A 21,981-nucleotide genomic window follows, 5' to 3' on the forward strand; every position below is an offset into this window, starting at 1 on the left:
TTTGAAATCCATAATATGTATCAATGCTTTGTGAATAATTGAGACAGGACAGGAAGTTTCAGCGAATCTTCCACAGCTAATAACCTTGATAGAATAAAGCAGATTGATTTTTAAGGCTGTTGGTAGAGACAAGCAGTGTATTGACAATCCTCATTTAAAACCAAGAAGTATCCGAATGTCGAAGATGATGTTAATTCAAACATAAAAATGAACGTAGAGAAAGAGCTGGCGTTGTAATGTTAGGTAAATACCATTCAATGTTATTCCAGAAAGGACTTTAAATTTCATTGATTCTTGGAGGGACAGACGTGTTACAAATTAGAAATCCATTAGCAGTTTCTTCGACGTGTTGCAGAGAAAAACAATATCAAAAGCAGAAAACATCGAATATATGTGCTTTGATTTATTGTTATATCAATACTTATGTAATTAACTGATACACTGCATAGAAAAGGTGACTTGGATGACGACAACGTTTGGGTGCCTTAACTTTCTTTTGGCTGCAATTGGAACCATCGAGAGAGGAAAGAAAAACAAAGAAGCTAAGTCTGGTGACATCGCGGGGCTTCTTTCCAACTGCGTAGGAATCAATACGGAAAGCTACAAACAGGAGTATATTTCATACGTTCCAAATCTAAAAACCTGAGACCTAAGTGTGACTGGAATAGACCAGAAGAGGCGGACCGCATATCTTCAATTTTATTGGATAATACATGCCATACGTCACTCATTAAGAAGAAATCAGAAGTTCTGATTGCATTTAGCTTATTTAAAGAGCGAAGGTTCAAAATCTCAGTTGTTTGTTTTGGAAAAATGTCCCCGGCATCGGAAACTATTAACCGGTAGCCTACTGTAGGCAATTAGTAATTTATTTATATATTGACCGTTGATAAGAGCATTCAGATTTGCTGTCTTGATTATAAGCTTCATAAGCGATAGACGCATTGTTTGTCTGGAATCATATGAATCCATCTAGCAACATCTTATTCATGAAGACTACACAATGGAAAGTTGTTGTAAGGACGTAGGATTCCATGGGGCTTTTTTAACAGTCTTCTTGCTTCTTGCAGGTAGGCCAATTTTTTTTACTTACCTGAAGTTTAAGTAGCTGTTTACTTTATAAAGAAACTATACAATGATAATAGCTTGAAAATAAATTAATATGAACAAAATAGTGTTGTGGAAAATCTTTATTTTAAAATAAAGAATCATATCCTTCATGCATAGCTCTAATCCTTCGACGTATTTGGCTTCATTCCTTGGAACCTTTTTTCTTTAGCTCTTCAATGTCTTTTTAAATTCAAATACTTTGAATTTCTAACGTTTCTGATCAGCATCACTGAAGAGACATATTTTTTCGAACTGTGTATCAAGTGTAATAAAAAATTATACCGTAAAAATTTACATTACAATATTACTTTGTTTTATTTAATATCTTTATTACTGACTATATACAAGTCTTTTGTATAATGTTGCATAAAGTAGAAATACACTGTATAAATATGACAAACTTGTGGAATCCAAAGCTAAAACCAAGAGCCGTGGAAGCGTTGCAGCTTCTCTGATAACCCTTGGAGAGAAAGTTTAAGGGCCTATTGGAGATCTTTTAAAGAATTGCACTTCATAAATTTGACTTCATGACAGTCTTCAAACAGAATTGTTGCTTGTGATCTCTGCTTCCCGTGCATATATCAATATTCTAAAAAGTCAATAGTGGGAATAAGGCTCTGGCTCCACAAGGTACAAGTAGTTGTTACGTGTTTACAATATCATTGGTCTTGCAGCACCTTTCAGAAAATTTCAAAGAAAAAAAGTCCTTTTCCTCCCATTTACATTGAAAGTATTAAAACAGTCTACTTATATATGATACTTTTGCTAAGGTTATAAAGATATGTGTCGGATTAAACTTTTTAGACACAGTACTGCTATTTTTTGCTGCTTATAAAGAATAACATTTATTTAATAGCTTTCTATCGATGATAAATCAACGGGAAAAATATTTGAACTCCCCGAATACTTCAATGCTTTCCTATGAATGATAATTTGCACTCTGATACCTTTCTTTGCAATGCAATAGTTAAATCTGGCTTTGAATAAACCCTGCATTTAAACTGGGTGGTAAATGAATAATTGTCAAATATTGTAAGAATATAAGGGCAAGTCGAATAATTCTTGCGACGTTAAGTCAATGATATTGCAAATCGTTTTAACGTTTAATTACTGGAATTAAATTTATTCTGTTGAAAGAAGTATTTGCCTACATGTTTGTAGTCACACCAATGTGGCCTCTAAACTTCTATTCAAATGATTATACCTTTCTGCTTCTATTTGCTATGTTTGTGATGGGGATAAGCAATAAAACACAATAATATATAAATATTGCTTTTTTGAAAATTTGTCCACTTTGTATTTATTTCTAATAAAATTTAAACAGATTGAATTAATAAAAGCACATAACAATAGACACGGTGTGAAGATTTCTATATGTATTATCAGTTAAAAAAATTGACCTTAAAAGTAGCGATGGGAAACGTGATTTTGAATTATTTTGATTGTTCGTTTTTTAATTAGTTTTGGTTTAAAAAGTTGTCCACTTATAAAGTGAAAAGTGTAATGCACAACCAATATTTTGCTCATCATAATTTACTTAAAAATCTCCTTGTTTGGACTTCTTAATTCTATTTTCAAGGAATTTTGTGGCTGTGTCGAGGAGTGAAAAGCAACAAATTTTGTCCACTGTATATTGGTTATTTGCAGACACATAATATTATACAGTGAAAAATATCTGAAATGAAATGTGGCCTTATTGCAGCAAAATAAAACATACCATTTAAAGTAATCGGTTCAACATATTGAATAGAATATCATACTTTTGTCTCTTAGTCTATGTACATGCATAAATAATATGAATGATTATTATATTAAAATACGACAAAAAATCATAATATGAAGTTTGAAGATACTTGCCTATTAAAATACGAGCATGCCTTTTCTCTCTTTAAATTTATTCAAACGTTGACATACAGGTGAATTTGTTCTGAACATTACTTGAAAAGAATTTTTAATCTATTCTATATAAAATCAATATACATGTGTATCATGGAATGTCTTAAAATGGTTTACAATAAACAACAAACATTTATCAAGTTCATTAAAACAATACAAAATGGGAGCGGAGCAAACACGAAACAATAAAATCAAACTCAAAGTCCCATGGAAGAATACACAAACACGAACGTAGGAGGTGTCATCAGGTGTCATAGAGGATTAAGCATTCCCTGTCGACAGGTCACACGTCCATGTGTTCGTTCTTCTATGTACACAATTCCGTGTTTAAATAATTACCGATAGTATAACAATTAGTATCAAAAACGTCGGCGATAATTCGACTATATGATGGACTGCATTTGCTGACAAAGTCAATCTATAAATTATAGAACATGAGACAACGTTTTACAATCAATCTTGATTTTCTGGGGAAAAATGTATTTAAGATCAAAATATGAGACAGTGCTCTTTCTACGAAGAACATGCTTGAAAATTAAAGGAAAATATGTTCTTTCAATAATGCAAGAATTTTATGCTAAAATGTAAAATTAAAGGATCTAAACCCTTATGATCAATAAAACCAAAATAAAGTTTAAAAATGTTTCAGAAGAAATATTTCCTCTTACAACTGAATATACAGTCATTATTGTACAGGACGACAATAATTCAATTTTGCTTCATTCGAAGCTTATAAAAAGTTCTTTCATAGCAAATATGAACAACAGAAGTTTATAAATGTTCTATTTTTTCTGTCATTTAAAATTTGCAACATTTTTTTCCGATGTCAAACATGCAGCTCATATTGCTTCAAGTCTCGCTTTTACATTCACCAAGCATCTCAAAAACTTTGATATGTCAATCTGCGTTTTTGTGAGGCCTTAGGAGGTGACAGTATGGCATGAAGCACTGAAAGAACATATTTTTCTGTCTTTACAATCAAGCTTGGCAACCGGTATTCCTGTTTGATTAAAAACACAGACTCTTTAAATAATAAGTCTGAATCCTATGGCAAACTCTTTCTCGTATCTGTCATTACCAGATGACACTTTAACACTAGTTTTCCTGCGTTCATCCTTCTTAATTTCCGGCTATCAATTCCCAATAAGACGCCAAAAAGCAATACCTTAAAACCTGATTATTTCGAATCTCTCGACAACAAATCAACATTGAAAAAAAATCTAGACGTATTTTTATGTGTTGAAGGTATAGGATTACTTTAGTACAATTGATCAATTGAAAGAAGTTACTACCATGTCTAGTAAAGAACTAACCGATTTAGAGCTGGTCCAAAGAAAATAGTTCAGTTAATGATCGATTTTTTAAATACTTCATGAAATTTCAATTGTTAAAATTAAAAAAAAGTCTATAAAAGGAGTACATGTATACAAAAAAGTTACTGCTAACTCTTGTGAGAAACTTGCTTGATTAGAGCTAGCTAGTTATAAGTTAATTAGTTTAAATTGAGATTTCTAGAAAACAAAGCGTTGTGTTAGCACAATAAATTAATCTTTTTAAAGAGCCAGTATATTGGCTTCTTTAAAATATAGTTATATGGAAAGTAGTGGTAAATGGTAAATGTAAAATAGAAGAACTAAATGCAATCTGATCATCAATAAAAAAAACTACTTTAACACTTCAATTTTTAGTATTCATTATTTAGAACCCTTGCTCATGATCTCAGTGAATGGTATAGGATACTCTTTTTTATCTATTTTTGATGCAGTCCTTTGCTTGATAGAAGAAATGGAATGGAGCGGTAATTTACTGAGTTTCTCCTCAGCAGTATCGCTTTTACTCTCTCCATAATGGTGATGTCTTCGATTTAATGATTACTTTTATACGTTATTAATAGCACCGGTCAATGTTTCTGTCCGAATTGACTCCTATGCATGTTTAGTTGAACACATTGTACATTACATTACATAAATGGTAAAATCTAAAAAAAAAAAAAAAATCTTATGTATAGTAGCTTTAATGAGATTTCAAGATTTTATGCTTTGTAGCATATTTTCACATTCATGTTTTAAACTGTTTGATTTTCATTTCATTTGATATATTATGGTATGAAAAATAAGACATAGAGAAAGAACTTGATTCATGAGTGAATAGGAAGATGATAGCTAAATGTGTAATCAATACTGCTAAAGCAATTAATGACAATGTCAGAGGAAATTATTTAAGACATGCAATGTTTTTGGGTTCAGTTTCTCCTGATGAAAAAATTATTGGAAATATAGGACAAAGTATTTTGAGATGGTCAGTTTCAATTTCAGACTATCTGCAACTGCAAATATGTCTGCATATATCTTTATATGACACTTGTAGGAAACTTATAAATAAATACTAATGCACACATGAAATATGCCAACAACAAACTGTAATCAAGATATATATTTGGGAATCTATTTCAAGTAGGTATTCTCTTGCTTAAAATATATAGATAAATACTAATGCACACATAAAATATGCAAACAACAAACAGTTATCAAGTTTGAAATTCGTTCAAAATAATACAAATTAGGAACAGAGGAACATCAGAAGTGGGATCACGTGCCACGGAGGAGTAAGCATCACCTGTCAATGGTCGCATCTTCCCTTTGATTCTTGTCATGAGGTCATGTGGAAAATTCGTTGATAATTCATTGAGAAAATGAAGTCAATACCATTATAAAGAAAAAAAATGTAAATTTTGCTATTTATCATGGTGCTGCCCAGTGCAAAATAATATAAAAAAAATATGAAAAAGTATAAAGATCAATAAAATCTAAATAATGTCATACTTATCTAAAATATAGCACATTTAAGCACATTTACTACAATTATAGGTGTATTTGAAAAGAAGCAGGTGGACAGAAAATATAATTTTTAAAGGTTTTCACTGATCAAGACCCAGATGCCGATGAGCAATATTACAAAATTAATTATGAAAATACTATTTACTAAAATTAGATCTATATACAGTGTGAGATGTTTTGTGAACATATGATTTACAAGTACAAGATCAATCAGATCATGAATGAGGTATGCCCTTTTGGTTAATAAGAATAAAAAGAACAATAAGTCCAAAAAAGACCATAGACTTTTTGCGGACAAAAGGGTTAAAGGACTATTATTTTAGACCATTTTGTCCAATGGAGGATACTTGCAATAGATTTGGTTACATAAGCAATTCCCTCACGTGTAGAGAAATAAATCGACCTTCAATGGGTAAGAAATAAATTTTGCAAACCAGGAATGCAGGAAAAAAGGATACTGACAAAATCTAGTGAATATAAGAAATTTCAATGAATCAACTACTGATATCGTATTTGTTGATAGTTGAACTTCAATAAAGAGTTATGTTCCTGCAGTAGCAAAGCTCCCTGTTGTTCTCAGTGAAACTTAAATATTTATTGAAGAAATGAATTTTAAAAAATCAGTTACTAATGAAGAAAACTATTGCATGTTCAAATGCGAATTCTGGAATCCTATTCCAACCAGATGTCATCTACCTATGTATTACAACAAATATTGATTTAATGTATAACCGTCTTGGGACTTCTTGTCTCATTATATTCTCTGTATCGGAATGGATTTCGTGAAAATGCCATGTTTACACCATTTGCGCGATCATTTCCTTCTCACTGGAAAAATAGTACACGTAATATGCAATATTCTCGAGAAAGATGGTCCAGGTTTTAAGTAAGGTTTTTGTATTATGTCTGTTCTGTATTATTATGTCTTTACTGTCTAAGTAATTAATAGTACCGTTTAAGGTACCTTTAAGCGCAAAACAATCATTTTTATCCAACTTAATTAAATGCAAACTTATATGTCTAATACTTTTTTTTAAATATATGAGGTACATGCACAGATATCACGTATTTGCCGTTTCTTTCAAGCATAAGTGAATGGGCAAAAAATATGATACTAGTAATAAGTTATATGCTTTTAAAATTTGGGTATATAAATTCAAAATGTAAATGACTGTCCACCATATGCAAACGCTTTTATGAATACGTTATTAATAGGCATATATCTTCTAAGCGCTCACGTAACGCCGAGTTCAAATTGATTCATATAGCAATCAGCGTTCACTCTTCTATAATAAAGAATGGGACGAGATTTATACTGGGTAAATAAGATTACTCTAGCCCCCTCTCCTCCGTAATAAGGGACGACAAATACCAATTTGACGCTTAACAAAAGGAACGAATTACCAAGTCGGCTTTATTGACATTCCATGGGGTTAATGATTTCTAGTGGAAAATAAGGTAAAGTGAACATTTAGACTTAACAGTGATGGAACTTATAGTGGGATATTGCAAAAAAGAAATGAAAGCAGTTCATGACAAGCATATCAACTGGAATTCTCATAGAAATGGAAGTATTTAAGCAACGCAGGGAAAGATGAACTTTGTGAAATGCTGACTGACGCTTTTCGTACTATTTGTTAGTCCATTATTTATACACTGAATTGACGACGGATTTTTTTAGTTATTTCCCGATTATGACAAGGAACACACGGCATTTGTGATCGGTCTACACGGCGATGCTCAATCCTCCATGGCACCTGATCCCACATCCGATGATTTGGAGGGCCGTGTTTGCTCTGCTCCTATTTTGTATTGTTTTATGGGCTTTTGATCTTGAATACTGTTCGTTATCCATATGTTTCATTCTATAGTCTGAATTTTCAGCAGTACCATTTTGCCTTCTCTGATATTCCTAACATGTTTGAGCATTTGTTCTTAATTTCATTTTTATTTCAAGAGGAAAAAAGTTCTCAGAAACAAAGGAAAAAAGTAGCCTTTGTTGTCATGCAAACGGATAGTTAAAACAATTTTTTTCAAAAAAAAGTTAACGTTACCTTCAATTATCTGTACATCTATACATTTTCAAAAATAATTATTAAATCGTATTAATTCACACAAACTTAAACAAATGAGAAAGGGAATGTTATTATTATAAAGCAATCTTGCAAATATACTGCTTCTATACAATTCAGCAATATTTAAATCTTAATTATCGAAAATGGGAATAAGTTGGGATAATCCCTTTAAACATGTCTATAGACAAGAAACTTAAACGTCCTTTCAAACCTATGAATTATGCATACAATATAGTCTGATACAATGTACGTCTTATAAATTTTCAAGAAAGTTTCCATTGCGCAATAAATCGTAAAACGAAGCGTATTTACTGTTTTAATGCAACTCTTTTTTGCTTGATTATTAAAATTAAACAAAATTAAGAAATTATAGGCATAAAAATGTGATTACAATTTGATATAACTGATTTTTTAACCGATTTTGCAATTGATATGTAGGTTGACGTCGTTGCAGTGTGTTTTTGACGTTATGATAATCTTTAGCTCTTAAAGAAAGGGGTAATAAAAATATTATTAAGGAAAAAGTAATAAACATACGCTCTTGAAATTTAAAACATAGAAATTTGAGAATATCTCCAATATTTTTATCATATTTTCATTTGAAGCCATTGTGTACGTCATATTTTGTAATACTCTTTAAAAATAGTAAAATTTGCTAATTTTTTGCATTTTGAGATGCCCCCTCTGGTAACAAGACGGTAGAATTCTGTGTTTCTTACATATATTGTAAAATATAGTATTACTCATCATATATTATAGTTTGAACAAAATGTCTATTGTAGTATTTGTATAATTTGCTTTAAAGTGCTAAAAATTGGCATTTTCCTATATAATCCTATAGTAAATGTACCTGTATTTTGAGACGGTCCCTCAAAAATACCTGGACGGTAGACTTCCCCCAAACTTTGTATGTACACTGAATTTAATGTAAGTTATATATGGTATAAAAATGAAGAGTTTCGCTATTGTAGTTTTCACACAATAAAACTATAGTCGGCCCCCTTAAATTGAAAAATTGCGTAAAACTTAGATTGACTGCCAAGTGTGCTACGTATAAATACCATACTCTGATGATAGTATTAAAAAAAAATCTGAATGAAATGAAAATGGCATCGGACATCGAGGCTGTTAATGACGTAATGTATCATTCTTTTTTGATATACAGAACCGCTCTTTGTGAAAGTGCTGAAATATTCATGACTTCTTCCCTCTGCCCGTCGCATGTGACTCGCAAAGGAACCCCAAATTCATCAAAAAGAAAATAAAAGGCATTGAGATAAACTTTCTTTTCACAAGAGACCCATTGCAGACAACTATCGGGTCTTTGCCTGTCAGTTTTCGTAAAAACAATCTACTTTCTTTGCACCATAATTTCTTCATAGAACGCTAATATAACTATTGTGGACATTATCTACCGTTTCTTCTAGATTTTCGTCAGATCCGATTTAGTTTATGTTTTGTTTTTTGGGGGTTGTATGCTAATGAGAGGAAATCCTGTATAATCGTACACCAAACGATAAAAAACTGAACTATGTGTAACCGTTTTGTACTTGGAGCACTATTATGCTATATTCGAACAAAAATGAAAACTTTGATTCTATGCTTTTAGTAGATGTAATGGGAGTATACAAGATATGCCAAACGAAGAAAATGTCCCTCTCATCTGAATACTTATAATGAGTTTTTATTATCTATAACACATTTATTTTTTAAAGTAGGTGTTTTCCATTTAGAGACTTTATTCTTAAAAATCCTAACTGCTCTAGAGATATAAAAAGTTAATAGCAAGATAATTCTTCAATTCTGAGGAAACTATCTAATAACGAAAGTTCCACTCAGGAAATTGACAAAAAAGAAAATTAATGCTCTCTTTAGCAATATATCTCGATTCTTGTTGATTCGCAAGAGAAACAATTTCCTTCTTCGTGAAAGTTATTGCGTGGTATATTTCTGGGTCCCGTGTTTTGTATTCAGAGTTGCATTCAGACTGTTTTAAATAAATCAAACAGATGATTTTTATGTTTGGAAGACCCCTTCTTTTCACTGTTGTCGTCTTTAGTCTTTAAATCATATTTTGACTTATACATTACTTTAAATATCAAAAATCTTTGATTTATCTGACACCTTTTATGCTCTAAAAGACATTAACACAATAAGAGCACAATATTAACACAATATATGTTATGGAACTATTGAAAACATCATTCTCAGCTTTGAGAATATGAGGAGTAAATAAAAAAATTGTTGTTTGTATTAAATATGGCCGTTAGTCACTGTAGAAAACAAACATCTCCACACCACTCAATATATAAACTGAGATAGCAATTTTTAGACATATCGTCGAAATAATCGTTTTGATTGAAAATGTTCATGGTTAAACTAAAGGTTCCTAATACCTCTCCACTCTTTAATGTATCCCAGGTTACAGTGCATTTGGTTGAATATAATTTGGGAAAATGGTTTTTATTTGTTTTTATCCATCAGATGGTTTCACTCAATTACCTTTGTATGCTGAGGTAAGTTTTTCCATTCTGTCTGATTGCCTGGATCTTTCTGGTCCTCAACACAATACATGATTTGATCAGGAAAAGGAAATAACTCTTAACTATAAATCGGATGTTGTTATCAATTTGCAGAATAAATGTGCCGAAACGAATATTTTTTATTGAAATTCTGTAATAAATCGTACATACAATATGATATAACGGTTGTAGATGATTATTTATAATGATCAGACTTACATTAGGGGTTAATTGAAATGAAACCTGAACCTGGAAATTACAGAACTGCAGAATTCCATCTCATTTGAGTATCGTTATTTTGTCACACAATGTTTTATTTATATTTGCCTTCATGGTTCGGTATCGTCAGAATCCAATACGGTAAATTGTCGCACTGAAGCGCAGCAATCGCATTCCTGTTTAGGGTTCATTAAACTTAATGAATTATATCAACATGGAACCAGCCATCGCGGGTCGAAAATAATATGATGGTCGAAAAAACAACAGTAAGATAATTATCTGTATTATTATGGTTTGTTTCAGAATGAATGACTCACAGTTCAAAATGCCAAGGTTTTGTTTCAAGTCATTTATTTCATTCTACGAATGGAAATCCTAGTGATACTTATAGTTTCCTTTCAAAGGAAGTAATTTTTCAGAATTATATGTCAGTTTTGAATATTTTTAATATTCCAAACAACAAAAGTGAATTTGAATTACCATATTTGGTATTGGATTCCGAAGCTTCATAAAAGTCCTTACAAAGATTCATAAGTCATTCAGTAAATGTTCTACCGAGCCTCTTTCTTTACTCCTCACTAAGATATTAACAGTAATGAAGGAGAAAAATCAGGTGTATTGTAAAACAATTTATTTGAGAGGGGTTGTAAATCAATTGTGAATGCATACAAATTGGAAGGAACTTTAGGAAATTTTGAAATTACAAAATTAACAGCATTAATACTTGAGACTACAAACCATTCCCTAGTTTTAGTTAAAATACAAGCTTTATAAATGACAGCTGTCTTTCAATAAAAATGGAACTCGTAAATTTACTCACATTCTCATTGGTCAGTTGCAAAATTATTTTGCAAAACATTTTGATTGTACACACAAGCACTCTGAAGTTGATACTAAAAAGATCTATGTGGTTTTTAGAGAGTCTTCCTACAATCTATTGAAATTTCCATGGGTACGAATTGCGTCCTTTTATTAGCAGACCTTTTTTTGTATTCATATGGAGCAGAATTCGTCCAAAATCTTATACGTGAAAGCAAGAAAACACTTCCTGTGGCCTTCAACTCGACATTTGAATACTAGTATAGAGACGTGTATTGTCAATAAAAATGGTTATTTCCATTTTTATTTCGGTACGATATATCCCGGTGAACTTGAAATAAAAGATACCACAGAGTCGGACACATCTTTTTCATATTTAGATATTTTACTTGAAAAAGATGTTAAAAATAATCTAACAACTTTATGACAAACGAGATTACTTTAATTAATTTTCAATTGTCAACTTCCCTTAGTTATGCAGCAATATACAATGATCAACTGCATACGGGGATTATATCTTTGATTTGATACGCAACAGTAGGTGCTACGTATGAACAGTTTTAATTCGAGGTCCGTTATTGACAAAGTTGCTGAAACAAGAATATCACCAGTCTCGTTTAAAGTAATAATTTCGTAAGTTCTATGGTCGATACAATGACATTGCCGGCAAATACAATTCCTTATCAAGTCAAATGCTGACTAATAGTTTTCATACTTATTGTTAGGCCATTATTTTCACATTGAATTATCGATGGATTTTTCCTTATTTCCTAATCATACAAGGAACACACGGCGGATGAGACTGGTCGTAAGGGGATGCTCACCACTCCTCTATAATACCTGATACCACGCCCGATGTTTTGGAGGTTCTTGCTTGTTCTGCTCCTATTTTATATTATTTAATGGACTTTTGAGCTTGAATACTTATCGTTATCTCCATATATTTTATTCATATATTCAGTAAAGACTTGGGTTTGTCTATGACTTTTTTGTCAAAGAATCATGTTTTCGAATTTGAACTGTTTCATTTTTATGGGCATGGAGTTGTTTTCAACGTCTGCGATATTTCATGGACTAAGAAACTATTATATAATATATACATCTAAACTTTCAGATTTGTGATTTAGAAATTATAAGATGGGACATTGTTTTCACCTGTGACATTTTCAGGAAAAGAATCATTTTCTTAACCTGTTACATTTTATGGGCACGGAATCATTATCTCGGTCTGCAATGTTTAATGGACTAAGAATCACTATCTCAACATTCAGATGTGCGATATTTTACGTACAAAATGACTTCTTTAGTTTTGAACATTTTATGGGCCACTCTCATGTTCTTTTACATTTTATGGTTAAATAATTGTACCCTTGGTCTGATGAGAATTGCTTTTGGTCGAAATTGTCTTTTTTTGGAAGGAAAAGGGGAATTAGAAAAAAATATTTTGTCATGTTGAATACATAAGTAATTTGTCACTTTAAGCAAGGTTCTTATTAACTTTAAATTAATGATAATTAAAAGGAAAATTTCTGTTTATTTTTGGTGAAATAAAGACGTTTAATGAAGCCGAATAAGGAGACGTCATCAATTTTTTTTTTTTTTTGGTGTACAGTATCAAACAAATTTCTATTGCTTTAGATAAAACATTTCCTCTTAAATTAAAAGGTAAGAAAACACAGTTTTAGCAAATCCCTGAGGGAGCAAATAGCATTCGTATAAACCTTGGTATCGGAGAAAATGATGAATTGGATTTTTCACTTCTGCTGTCATATCCACTCAAGACCCACTATCCCTTGTGCCCCTTCTGACCAACACTAGAATGGCCTAGATATTTTGATAGGGTTACTTAAGGATAAACTTCATAGCATATTTCTCAAACAGGAAAGCTGAGAGATATGCTAAAATAACCCGTTTAATGAAAAATAGAAATTCTGACCAATCCTTGTGAGATGATGTAGTAACGTTGTGAGATGACTGCTAAATTACACTTATCATTTTGAAGGCTTGAAAGTTTGAATGGGATGGCGAAGACGCGTTTAATAAGCTAGGGTGATTATAAAAACTTTTAAAACAGTCAATCTTGAAGATTTTTCTCATATTGAGCGATGAAGTTTCGATAAAAAGAAAAAGAAAATGTACATTGAATGCAGAGTTCAAAGAACCAAACAAAAAAATCCGATTTGGGGGGAGTATTCGTCGTTATGTATATACATAACAGCTTTGTGGCAGTCAAATTTTATAGATTGAACATTCTAATTCCTGGCGTTTTTTTTTTCAATTTCTCAATTTGATTCATTGTATATAATAACGTCCATCTCGAAAATTTTTCACTCATATGGAGATGCCAACACTTGCTGGTGGAGAGCTGCAAATTTTGGCGTTTGCTCGGTACTTAGGGCCATTGAGCAGGGAGGGATCTTTTTCGTGCCAGCACCTACTGCGACACAGGACCTCGGTTTATATGGTCTCATCCGAAGGACCAGTCTCCACGTCCCAACATGGGATTCGAACCCGCGACGTAAGAGTCAACTCCTTACTTCGAGACTCTAGAGCTCTAACCACTGCGCCACGCTGGCGACATTTCTCAATTTAAGAAAATTTCCTAGCAAACATTATTGTATGAGGGAGAACTATTTTGTAATTTTACATGAAATATTTAGATAACGGACAGAAATTAAGATCTAAACTGCCTTGGAACTCTACAAAATCACGGACCTCTTTAAAACCATTAGAGGGGTGATCAAATGCCATGAAGAAGCAAGTATCCCCTGTCGAACTATCACAACCGCTGTGTGCTTCTTGTTATGATCGAACGACTGGGAATTTTGTCGACAATTCAGTGTGAAAATAAAGGCCTGATAATAAATCATCTGACAAAACTTTTAACAATAGATTTTATTTACTAGCAGGGTCATTATATTGACCTAATAATTTGCGAAATATTGATTTTAAAGCGGCTGTTGATACGGATACAATGACCTGTTCTTGATTCATAATTTGTAATATTTTTACAAAGTATCAAGGAATAAAGAATATAACTACATTGTTAAATTTTGATTATATAGTCTCGTGACTTTGAACAATCTTTCATGCGTGCAAGATAATGAAACAACGTTGAAAATGTAATAAAATATGAAATAATTATGAGAACAGGTCATACGTTACATAATGATATTAATTAATGTTTAATCAACGTGGTTTGTTTTGCAATAGTTGGGCAAATATTTAACAAGAATCTGTCATACAGAAAGAAATAAATCAAAGTTCTAAATAACGTTTGACATATTTGTTACCGTCTCAATTACCAATATAGTTCTAATTTATTACAGTATTTCATTTTACTGTCATGTTTATTTTAACTCTCTTAATTACAATATAGCAAAGGTAATTAGTTTGCTTTCCTTTAATTGGCTGCCGCATGAGGAACCATTATCGTGGAAAGCTAACACAAAAAGCACTTCAAAAGTCACCACGATGAAAATAAAAATCAACGATGATATTTGTCCCCTTTTATATTTGTGTCTATGACTTAGTATGGGAGAAATTCAATAAATTAAAAGTATGAAAAGAATAATTACACATTTAGTATTGTCTAAAAACAAGAACCCTTTTTGAAAATATCTTCTTCCTATTCAGTCCATTTTTTTCATATCCAGACATAAAAAATATGAACTCAAGGCAATTTCATCCTGGGAGAGGATGAAAAAGAACTGAATAGAAGAGGCTACTGTCGACTTCTCTTGTAATGTCGTAATAAATGTCCTTATTTGGTAGAAAAAAAAATTGATTTGATGATTTTAATTGTATTTTTAAGTAAACTTAAAAGTTTTTTTTTCGTTCCAGTCTCCTTAGCTCTAGCGGATGGTGATTCATATAACATAGTATCCAAAGAGAAGCAACTGATAAAGTCTCTCCTAGACCGTTACGCTACCTATGGACGCTATGGGAGACCTGTTGTTAACACGTCCGAGATCATTACCATTAGATTTGGTCTTTCTTTGATCCAAATTCTGAAAGTGGACGAAAAGAATCAAGTTTTTGAGACAAATGTTTGGGAAACGTTCGTAAGTACAGCAAAACAACTATATTGAGCTGTTTACTTGACTAGTTATGCACAGAACATTGCTAAATAGTTTTGTCCATAAAGTAAAGAACTTCAGAAATGATTCTTGTGCATGTTCGACTACATTACAAATCATTCACTTTGATCTTTTTTGTAATGCACTTTGTTCTGACTTTTAATTGAAACTTAATATTTTACTCTTAAGCCTAGTGATCTTTTTCAAATTTTTCGTTTCTTTCTTTCAGACCTGGAAAGATGCATTGCTAACATGGAACCCTGATGAACATGAGGGAATCAAAAAGATTCGCGTGCCCTCTGAACAAGTCTGGATTCCGGATTTAAAACTTTACAATTTGTACGTTACATAACCTTTTTTCCTTCGAAAGCAATGAAATTTTATCATTAAAGAAAACTCAATGTAATATTCTATTACTAAAACGTAAGAGGATTCATTGTCGCATTAAATTTCCCGAGTGCTTATTTTTCAAACGAGGAGAGAAGAGGAAATTAAGCACAAATCAATGTTTATCCCTTTCATAGTTTGAAGAATCTCAATTTTATATCTAAATTTCAGTAATAAAATTTCCATAAAATCTCTTTTCGGAAAACTTGATGTGATTATGATGTAATTTCATAATGAATATTTAAGAGTAAGTTTTTTTTCCTCTACTCATCTTCATCTGGAAAATCACTCATAATTGAAACATACATTAAAACCAATCTAATCCGACATGCATTGAAAGACGGATTTTGTTTCGGAATAGTCAGGGCGTCAGATTGCACAGTGTAAAAAAACATGGTAGTAAAATAAGATCAAAATACGACGGATGATCAAAAAGTTCGTAATCTATCTCTATATCTACAAAACCACAATTCAGATTTGAATGAAATTCGGTACACACATAGCAATACACAAGGTCTATAAATAGCATAAGCTGCATAAAGTTTCTCTCCTTGTTTGTGACGTCACAATGTGAAAATGACGTCACAATTTAGGTCACTTGTGATGAAAAATGGTTGTCTCAGTCGAACTCGTTCAACAAACGACTGTACAATTTATTGTAATATCTTAGAAATCCCTCTACAGTATCATATAATAATTTGTACACAGTTTATTGAGATAAATGAGTTCCTATAAATTCAATTAATGATTGGATTAATCGTTTTAGTGAAGGAAGGCTGATGGTTAAAAATGATACTTGTCATCTTGCCCAGTGAAGGCAAGTTTGAAAAGATATGTATTTTTAATTAAGCAATTTGCTATCAAAGACCTCCAATTAGCACTTTGAAAAATAGTTGAATATTTGAACAATGATATAAGTATTAAATACCTAAGATATCGTTTACTTTAGATTTTAAACATATTAGATATGATAAAAAGGATGCACCCATTCTCTATCCACCTTGAATAAAGGTCTCTCTTGAGACAGAAGATTTGTGTTTTAATGGTCGCCATGCTTATTTTTGGAAAGGATGTTATTATCCACCCATTCTGTTGCCGAGATATGACCATTTCTGACAAATTAACTGTTCTTGTCATAAAAATTAACTCACATGGAAAGAAATATAAAACTCGGAAAAATCTTTTAACTTTTGTGACAGAACGCTACGGAGGGGGTCACGTGACCGCCAATATCACGTGATTCGCGCATGTGCAGAACGGTGGTTGATGTGCATTAAAATCGGGGAGGATTAATTTAAAATATAATCAACATTAAAACCAAATATTGTTTCTTGTATGGAAGTTATTCAATTAGTTTGCGAACTTTTTGATCACCCCTCGTATAACGTCGAAATTCACAGTGTGACTGATTGCACAGGTCTTGATTTTTCACTGTATTTACAACACATATATTTTTTGCAGCGCTGACCCAAGACTGAAAGAAAAGCGAGATGCTCTGGTTGTAGTAGAACATGACGGTTCTATCCTGTGGATACCACAAGCCATACTCCGCAGCAACTGTCCATTTAGTACTACATACTTTCCCTTTGACACTCAGACCTGCAAAATGAAATTCGGTTTTTGGACATACGATGGAACTCAACTGGACCTCGACTTTTTTCAAGATGTTCATCAGATGTCTGTAGCAGATTATCTAAGTGCCACGGAATGGGACATAATTGCAAATTATGCTAACAAAACAGAATTCTTCTATGAATGTTGCCCAAATCAACCCTTTCCAGACCTTACCTTTTACATAACGATCAAGAGAAAGGTGGCTTTTTATACCTTTATTTTAATTTTACCATGTGCTCTGCTGTCTCTTCTGACATTAGTGATATTCTGGGTTCCACCTGAATCACCTGCAAAATTAGTTCTTGGTAAGAAATGCTGCGCATACTGTAAACCAACTTTTTTCGCGTGCTATAAGTTTTCGCGAGGTTCTAATTCTAGAACTAGTTTACAAGGTAAATCGCGAAATAAAGTCGTCGCAAATGAAAGTTTGGTTTAAAGTATTATTTCAGAAAAAAATTGATACCGTCGTTTCTAATTAGTTTGAAATCAATTAGCACATAGAAACTTTTTTACACTTATTCCAGATTGAGTCAGTTACATGTAATCTTACAATGCTTCATTTAAAAAAAGTCCTTTTCGAAAATCCTCTCTAAAAATTACAGAATATAATACAAGTAAATTATTTCATTTAAGAAAATAAGTGTGACAATTTCAATTTTTTTTGTACAGGGATGAACGTTTTTGTCGCCTTTTTCGTCTTGTTACTATTACTGGCAGAATCAACGCCAAAAGCCGCAGATAGTGTTCCTCTGATTGGTAAGTAAAAGAATATATTACAGGACATGTTCTTCAACACTACTTGTGGAAGGACGTACTCAAAAGAGCAAGAAATAATCATTTATGTCAAAAAAACATTTTAGCAAAATTTTATTAAAAGCAATATATTTTGAAATTGATTAACTGTTTACAGTTTTATTATGAAATACTTACAGGAACTTACTTCTGTTTGAGTATGATAATGATCACCCTGTCCACCATTCTGGCTGTCATAGTGACAAACATGTTCTTCCGAGGTGTTCGAATAAATCGCGCACCTGCATGGCTTCGAACGGTTAGTATATATATAGATACATGTATATAAAGTAATGGTAAACCAACAACTATTGTTACTTATGTATACATATGAATTGTTAATATACATTCAAATTAATACATATACATGTAAACGCTTAGTACATATACTGAAGATTACACAGATAAATATACGCACATATATTTTCCGAATGTTTAATGCATGTATACATATACTTGCGAACATCCACTATGAATGCAATAACAGTTTCATATAATTACACACGGACGGTTAGTAAACAGCTATATACAGGCACATACATGTATATATACTTATGAAACATATCTGTTTTAAAGTTTATGATTAAGTAGATAATATTTTAAATTTTTTTTTGCCATCTGAATATACAGCTGTAATAATTTATGAAACTATGAATATTAAAAAGGCTTGATTTCACATTGAATTCGATTGTAACACTGATAAATTAAAGAATGCATTACAGTTAAATTTCAAATTGCTCATTTAAAAGTAACAATTAGAATATGTTTTCACTTCTGAATGGCACCTGATCCCACCTCTGATGTTTTGGAGGTCCTTGTTTGCTTTGCTCCCATTTTGTATTGTTTTATGGACTTTTGATCTTGAATACTGTTCATTGTCTCCATATGTTTCATTTCTTTAATATCAGCTTATGATCGACATTGTTGCTCGAATATTTTTCATCCGGCATCAGCTTGTCGAAGAACAACAGCCGGACACTTCTCAGAAAGTAGTGTGTTCCCAGGTCCGTCTGCTGAATGATGGAAAAGAGGAACGAACATTTACAATGCCCAAGCCCCCATCTATGCAAAACACGGGATTGCAGCAGCAAAATTCGGGTGTTCAACACATCTTTGAACAAAACAATTGCCATACTTCTCCCGATAGCAACGACAACGAAAGGCTTAATATACTCAAATCAAGCCTTGCATCGGACCTTCGGAAAATTCGTGAAATTCTGGAATTTCATAGGGATAAGAAAGAGAAATCAGAGAGAAAGGAAAAATACGTCAGAGAGTGGAGGGTTATTTGCTGTGTTACAGACCGTTTGTTCTTCCTGTGTTATCTTATCATAAACATAACAATGATCATCGTCATTTTCTATGGAATCAATTGAAAATTCTCCTCTTTAAAACGCAAAATGAAGTAGTTTTTTTCTTGCTTTGTAAAAACTGTTTTGATTTGCTTTTTGGTTGAATGTACAGAATATATTATGTTGATGCTTACTTTTATTCATAATTAATCCAATGTTTTGGAAGTCTGTGTTTGCTCTGCTCCTATTTTGTATTGTTTTATGGACTTTTGATCTTGAATACTGTTCATTATCTCCATATGTTTTTTTAATTAGTTTTTAGTACTTGCTTATCTCTTCTTTTGAAACCTGAATTCAAACATTTTGGTATCCTTTTTTTTAACATGTACAAGACTGCAGAGTACACATGTATGAGTCTGACATTTCAGTATTGACGCTGCAATAATGGAATATACATTTTTTTTATCATATACATCCCTAACTTATTTATTGTAATATGTTGCCAAACTTCTTCATAATTTATTAAAGTTTTTAACTTATAAAACACAGTATTTATTTTGATCATAAGAAAGATGAAATGAATGGTAAATGCATTGTAAGGAAAACCAGTTTGGTGTAAACGAAACCTCAAGAGATATTTAAGATAGCAAGAAAATTATTAAGATTTGGTTTCTATGATATCTTAATTATCATGTATGCATGTATAAAAATAGAATTTTACAACATATGTGATCTGTTTTGTTTTATCATATAAAAGTCTTTTTTAAAGGAAGCAATAAGAAAGATATCTTTTTTTTTTTTTGCTTTCACCTTCACCGCCGTAGCAAAAGTTTGCTACTTCTAAATAAACTCGGTCTACTTGTTCATAAAGGAGTGTAATGTTTTCTATGCAGAAATGTGATATGAGAGAGTGGACCACTTATATTAATTGTGGTTGAAATACACAAATATTCAATATTAATGAATCATCATACCTCCAATGTATTTATAGTTGTTCACAAATGCTAATAAAATATTTTTCACTTTTGACTTTTTGTTTTTTTTCTGCACATAACTTTGAAACATGAAAGAAAATATAACAGTGGAATAAATCAGCAAGAAAGTAAAGTGAACCCAAGAACGTATGAAACTTTGTAATGATTAATTGATATTGTATATTGTTTAATGTCCCTCTCGAGAATTTTTCACTTAAATGGAGACGCCACCACTTGCTGGTGGAGAGCTGAAAATTTTGTCCTATACTCGGCACACAGGGCCATCGAGCAGGGAAGGATCTTTTTCGTGACAGCACCTACTGCGACACGGGACCTCGATTTATACGGTCTCACCCGAAGGACTGGTCACCACGTCCCACAATGGGATTCGAATCCGCGACGTAAGGGTCAACTCCTTACTTCGCGACTCTACAAAATTTCTAAAAGGCCTATGAACCTTGTGAAACTCGAAGATTTTTTTTTTGCATACTTTATTGAAAGTATACTTTCAATTAAAATATCCCATGTAAATCAACAAATACAATTGAAAATGTGATTTTAAAAAAGAACTTATCAATAAGTAACTCATGTATTAAAAATTGTAGAAATTAATACAGACATTCAATTTTTCTTCTAAAGTCCATACAAGACGAGTATTGTAAAATATTGTAAAATACGATTGGCTTTTGAATTATATTGTATACTTACCTCCATAATTAATTTTGTGTTTAATACACATTTACAAAAGAAACATCAATATTTGCAAAAAGACAAAGAAACAGGGTCAAAATGAAGGAGGAAAAAAAAGAAAAAATATGCTAGGAATAAAAAATCAATGTGTCTATTAAAGCAATATTAAGAAGCTGAAACTTGATGTCTAACTGGATTAAATGGAGGTACTTCTAGATCTCATTTGATTTAATTTCTTTCCTTCTTAAAATATCTTATATGTTCTATCCGACACATGAAAATTCAGGATAAAAATTCTCTACCTGAGGTTAATGAAAATGTCAAAGAAAACTCAATGGAAAAAAATATCCATTTATGATGAAATTCCGAATACTTTTCTTTTGTTTCTACATTATAATGAAAAAATACCGCCAACGTAAGCATATGCAGATTTACATGACAGAATTATATCCACGAAAATATGAAAACTAGCTGTTATAACGATACAGCAAATGACATGTAGTCATGTAGTAACCATGAATGATGGGAAATCCAATAACAAAATGATGCATACCTTGTTAAAGCCGCATACATTTATAATCAAATTTTATCTTGAATGAAACATATTGTTCATCAATCATTATAAGAAAGTAAAATGGAGACATTATATTATATAATACCATATATGTATCTCAT

At 31.8% G+C, this 21,981-nt stretch overlaps 1 protein-coding gene across 1 annotated transcript; it reads left to right on the plus strand.

The window, feature by feature from the left end:
* The first annotated feature begins 282 nt into the window (after positions 1–282).
* LOC134233762 (acetylcholine receptor subunit alpha-1-B-like) lies at positions 283–20,452 on the plus strand. Its single transcript, XM_062715763.1, has 7 exons — positions 283–1,070; positions 15,322–15,542; positions 15,787–15,896; positions 17,406–17,863; positions 18,228–18,314; positions 18,491–18,609; positions 19,259–20,452. The coding sequence occupies exons 1-7, from the start codon at positions 1,004–1,006 to the stop codon at positions 19,724–19,726; spliced, it is 1,530 nt and encodes a 509-aa protein (XP_062571747.1). The 5' UTR covers positions 283–1,003; the 3' UTR covers positions 19,727–20,452.
* Positions 20,453–21,981: the final 1,529 nt, after the last annotated feature.

The sequence above is a fragment of the Saccostrea cucullata genome, unplaced genomic scaffold, assembly GCF_032062105.1.
Source record: "Saccostrea cucullata isolate Sc308-1 unplaced genomic scaffold, CSIRO_AGI_Scuc_v1 ctg484, whole genome shotgun sequence".
NCBI classification, from domain to species: Eukaryota; Metazoa; Mollusca; class Bivalvia; order Ostreida; family Ostreidae; genus Saccostrea; species Saccostrea cuccullata.

Excerpts from the sequence above, each read along its gene's own strand:
- LOC134233762 (XM_062715763.1), top strand. The coding sequence starts at position 1,004 with ATGGAAAGTTGTTGTAAGGACGTAGGATTCCATGGGGCTTTTTTAACA. Across the intron at positions 15,897-17,405 it reads GATTTAAAACTTTACAATTT|CGCTGACCCAAGACTGAAAG; the intron begins GTACGTTACATA and ends TATTTTTTGCAG. Across the intron at positions 18,315-18,490 it reads AGATAGTGTTCCTCTGATTG|GAACTTACTTCTGTTTGAGT; the intron begins GTAAGTAAAAGA and ends AAATACTTACAG.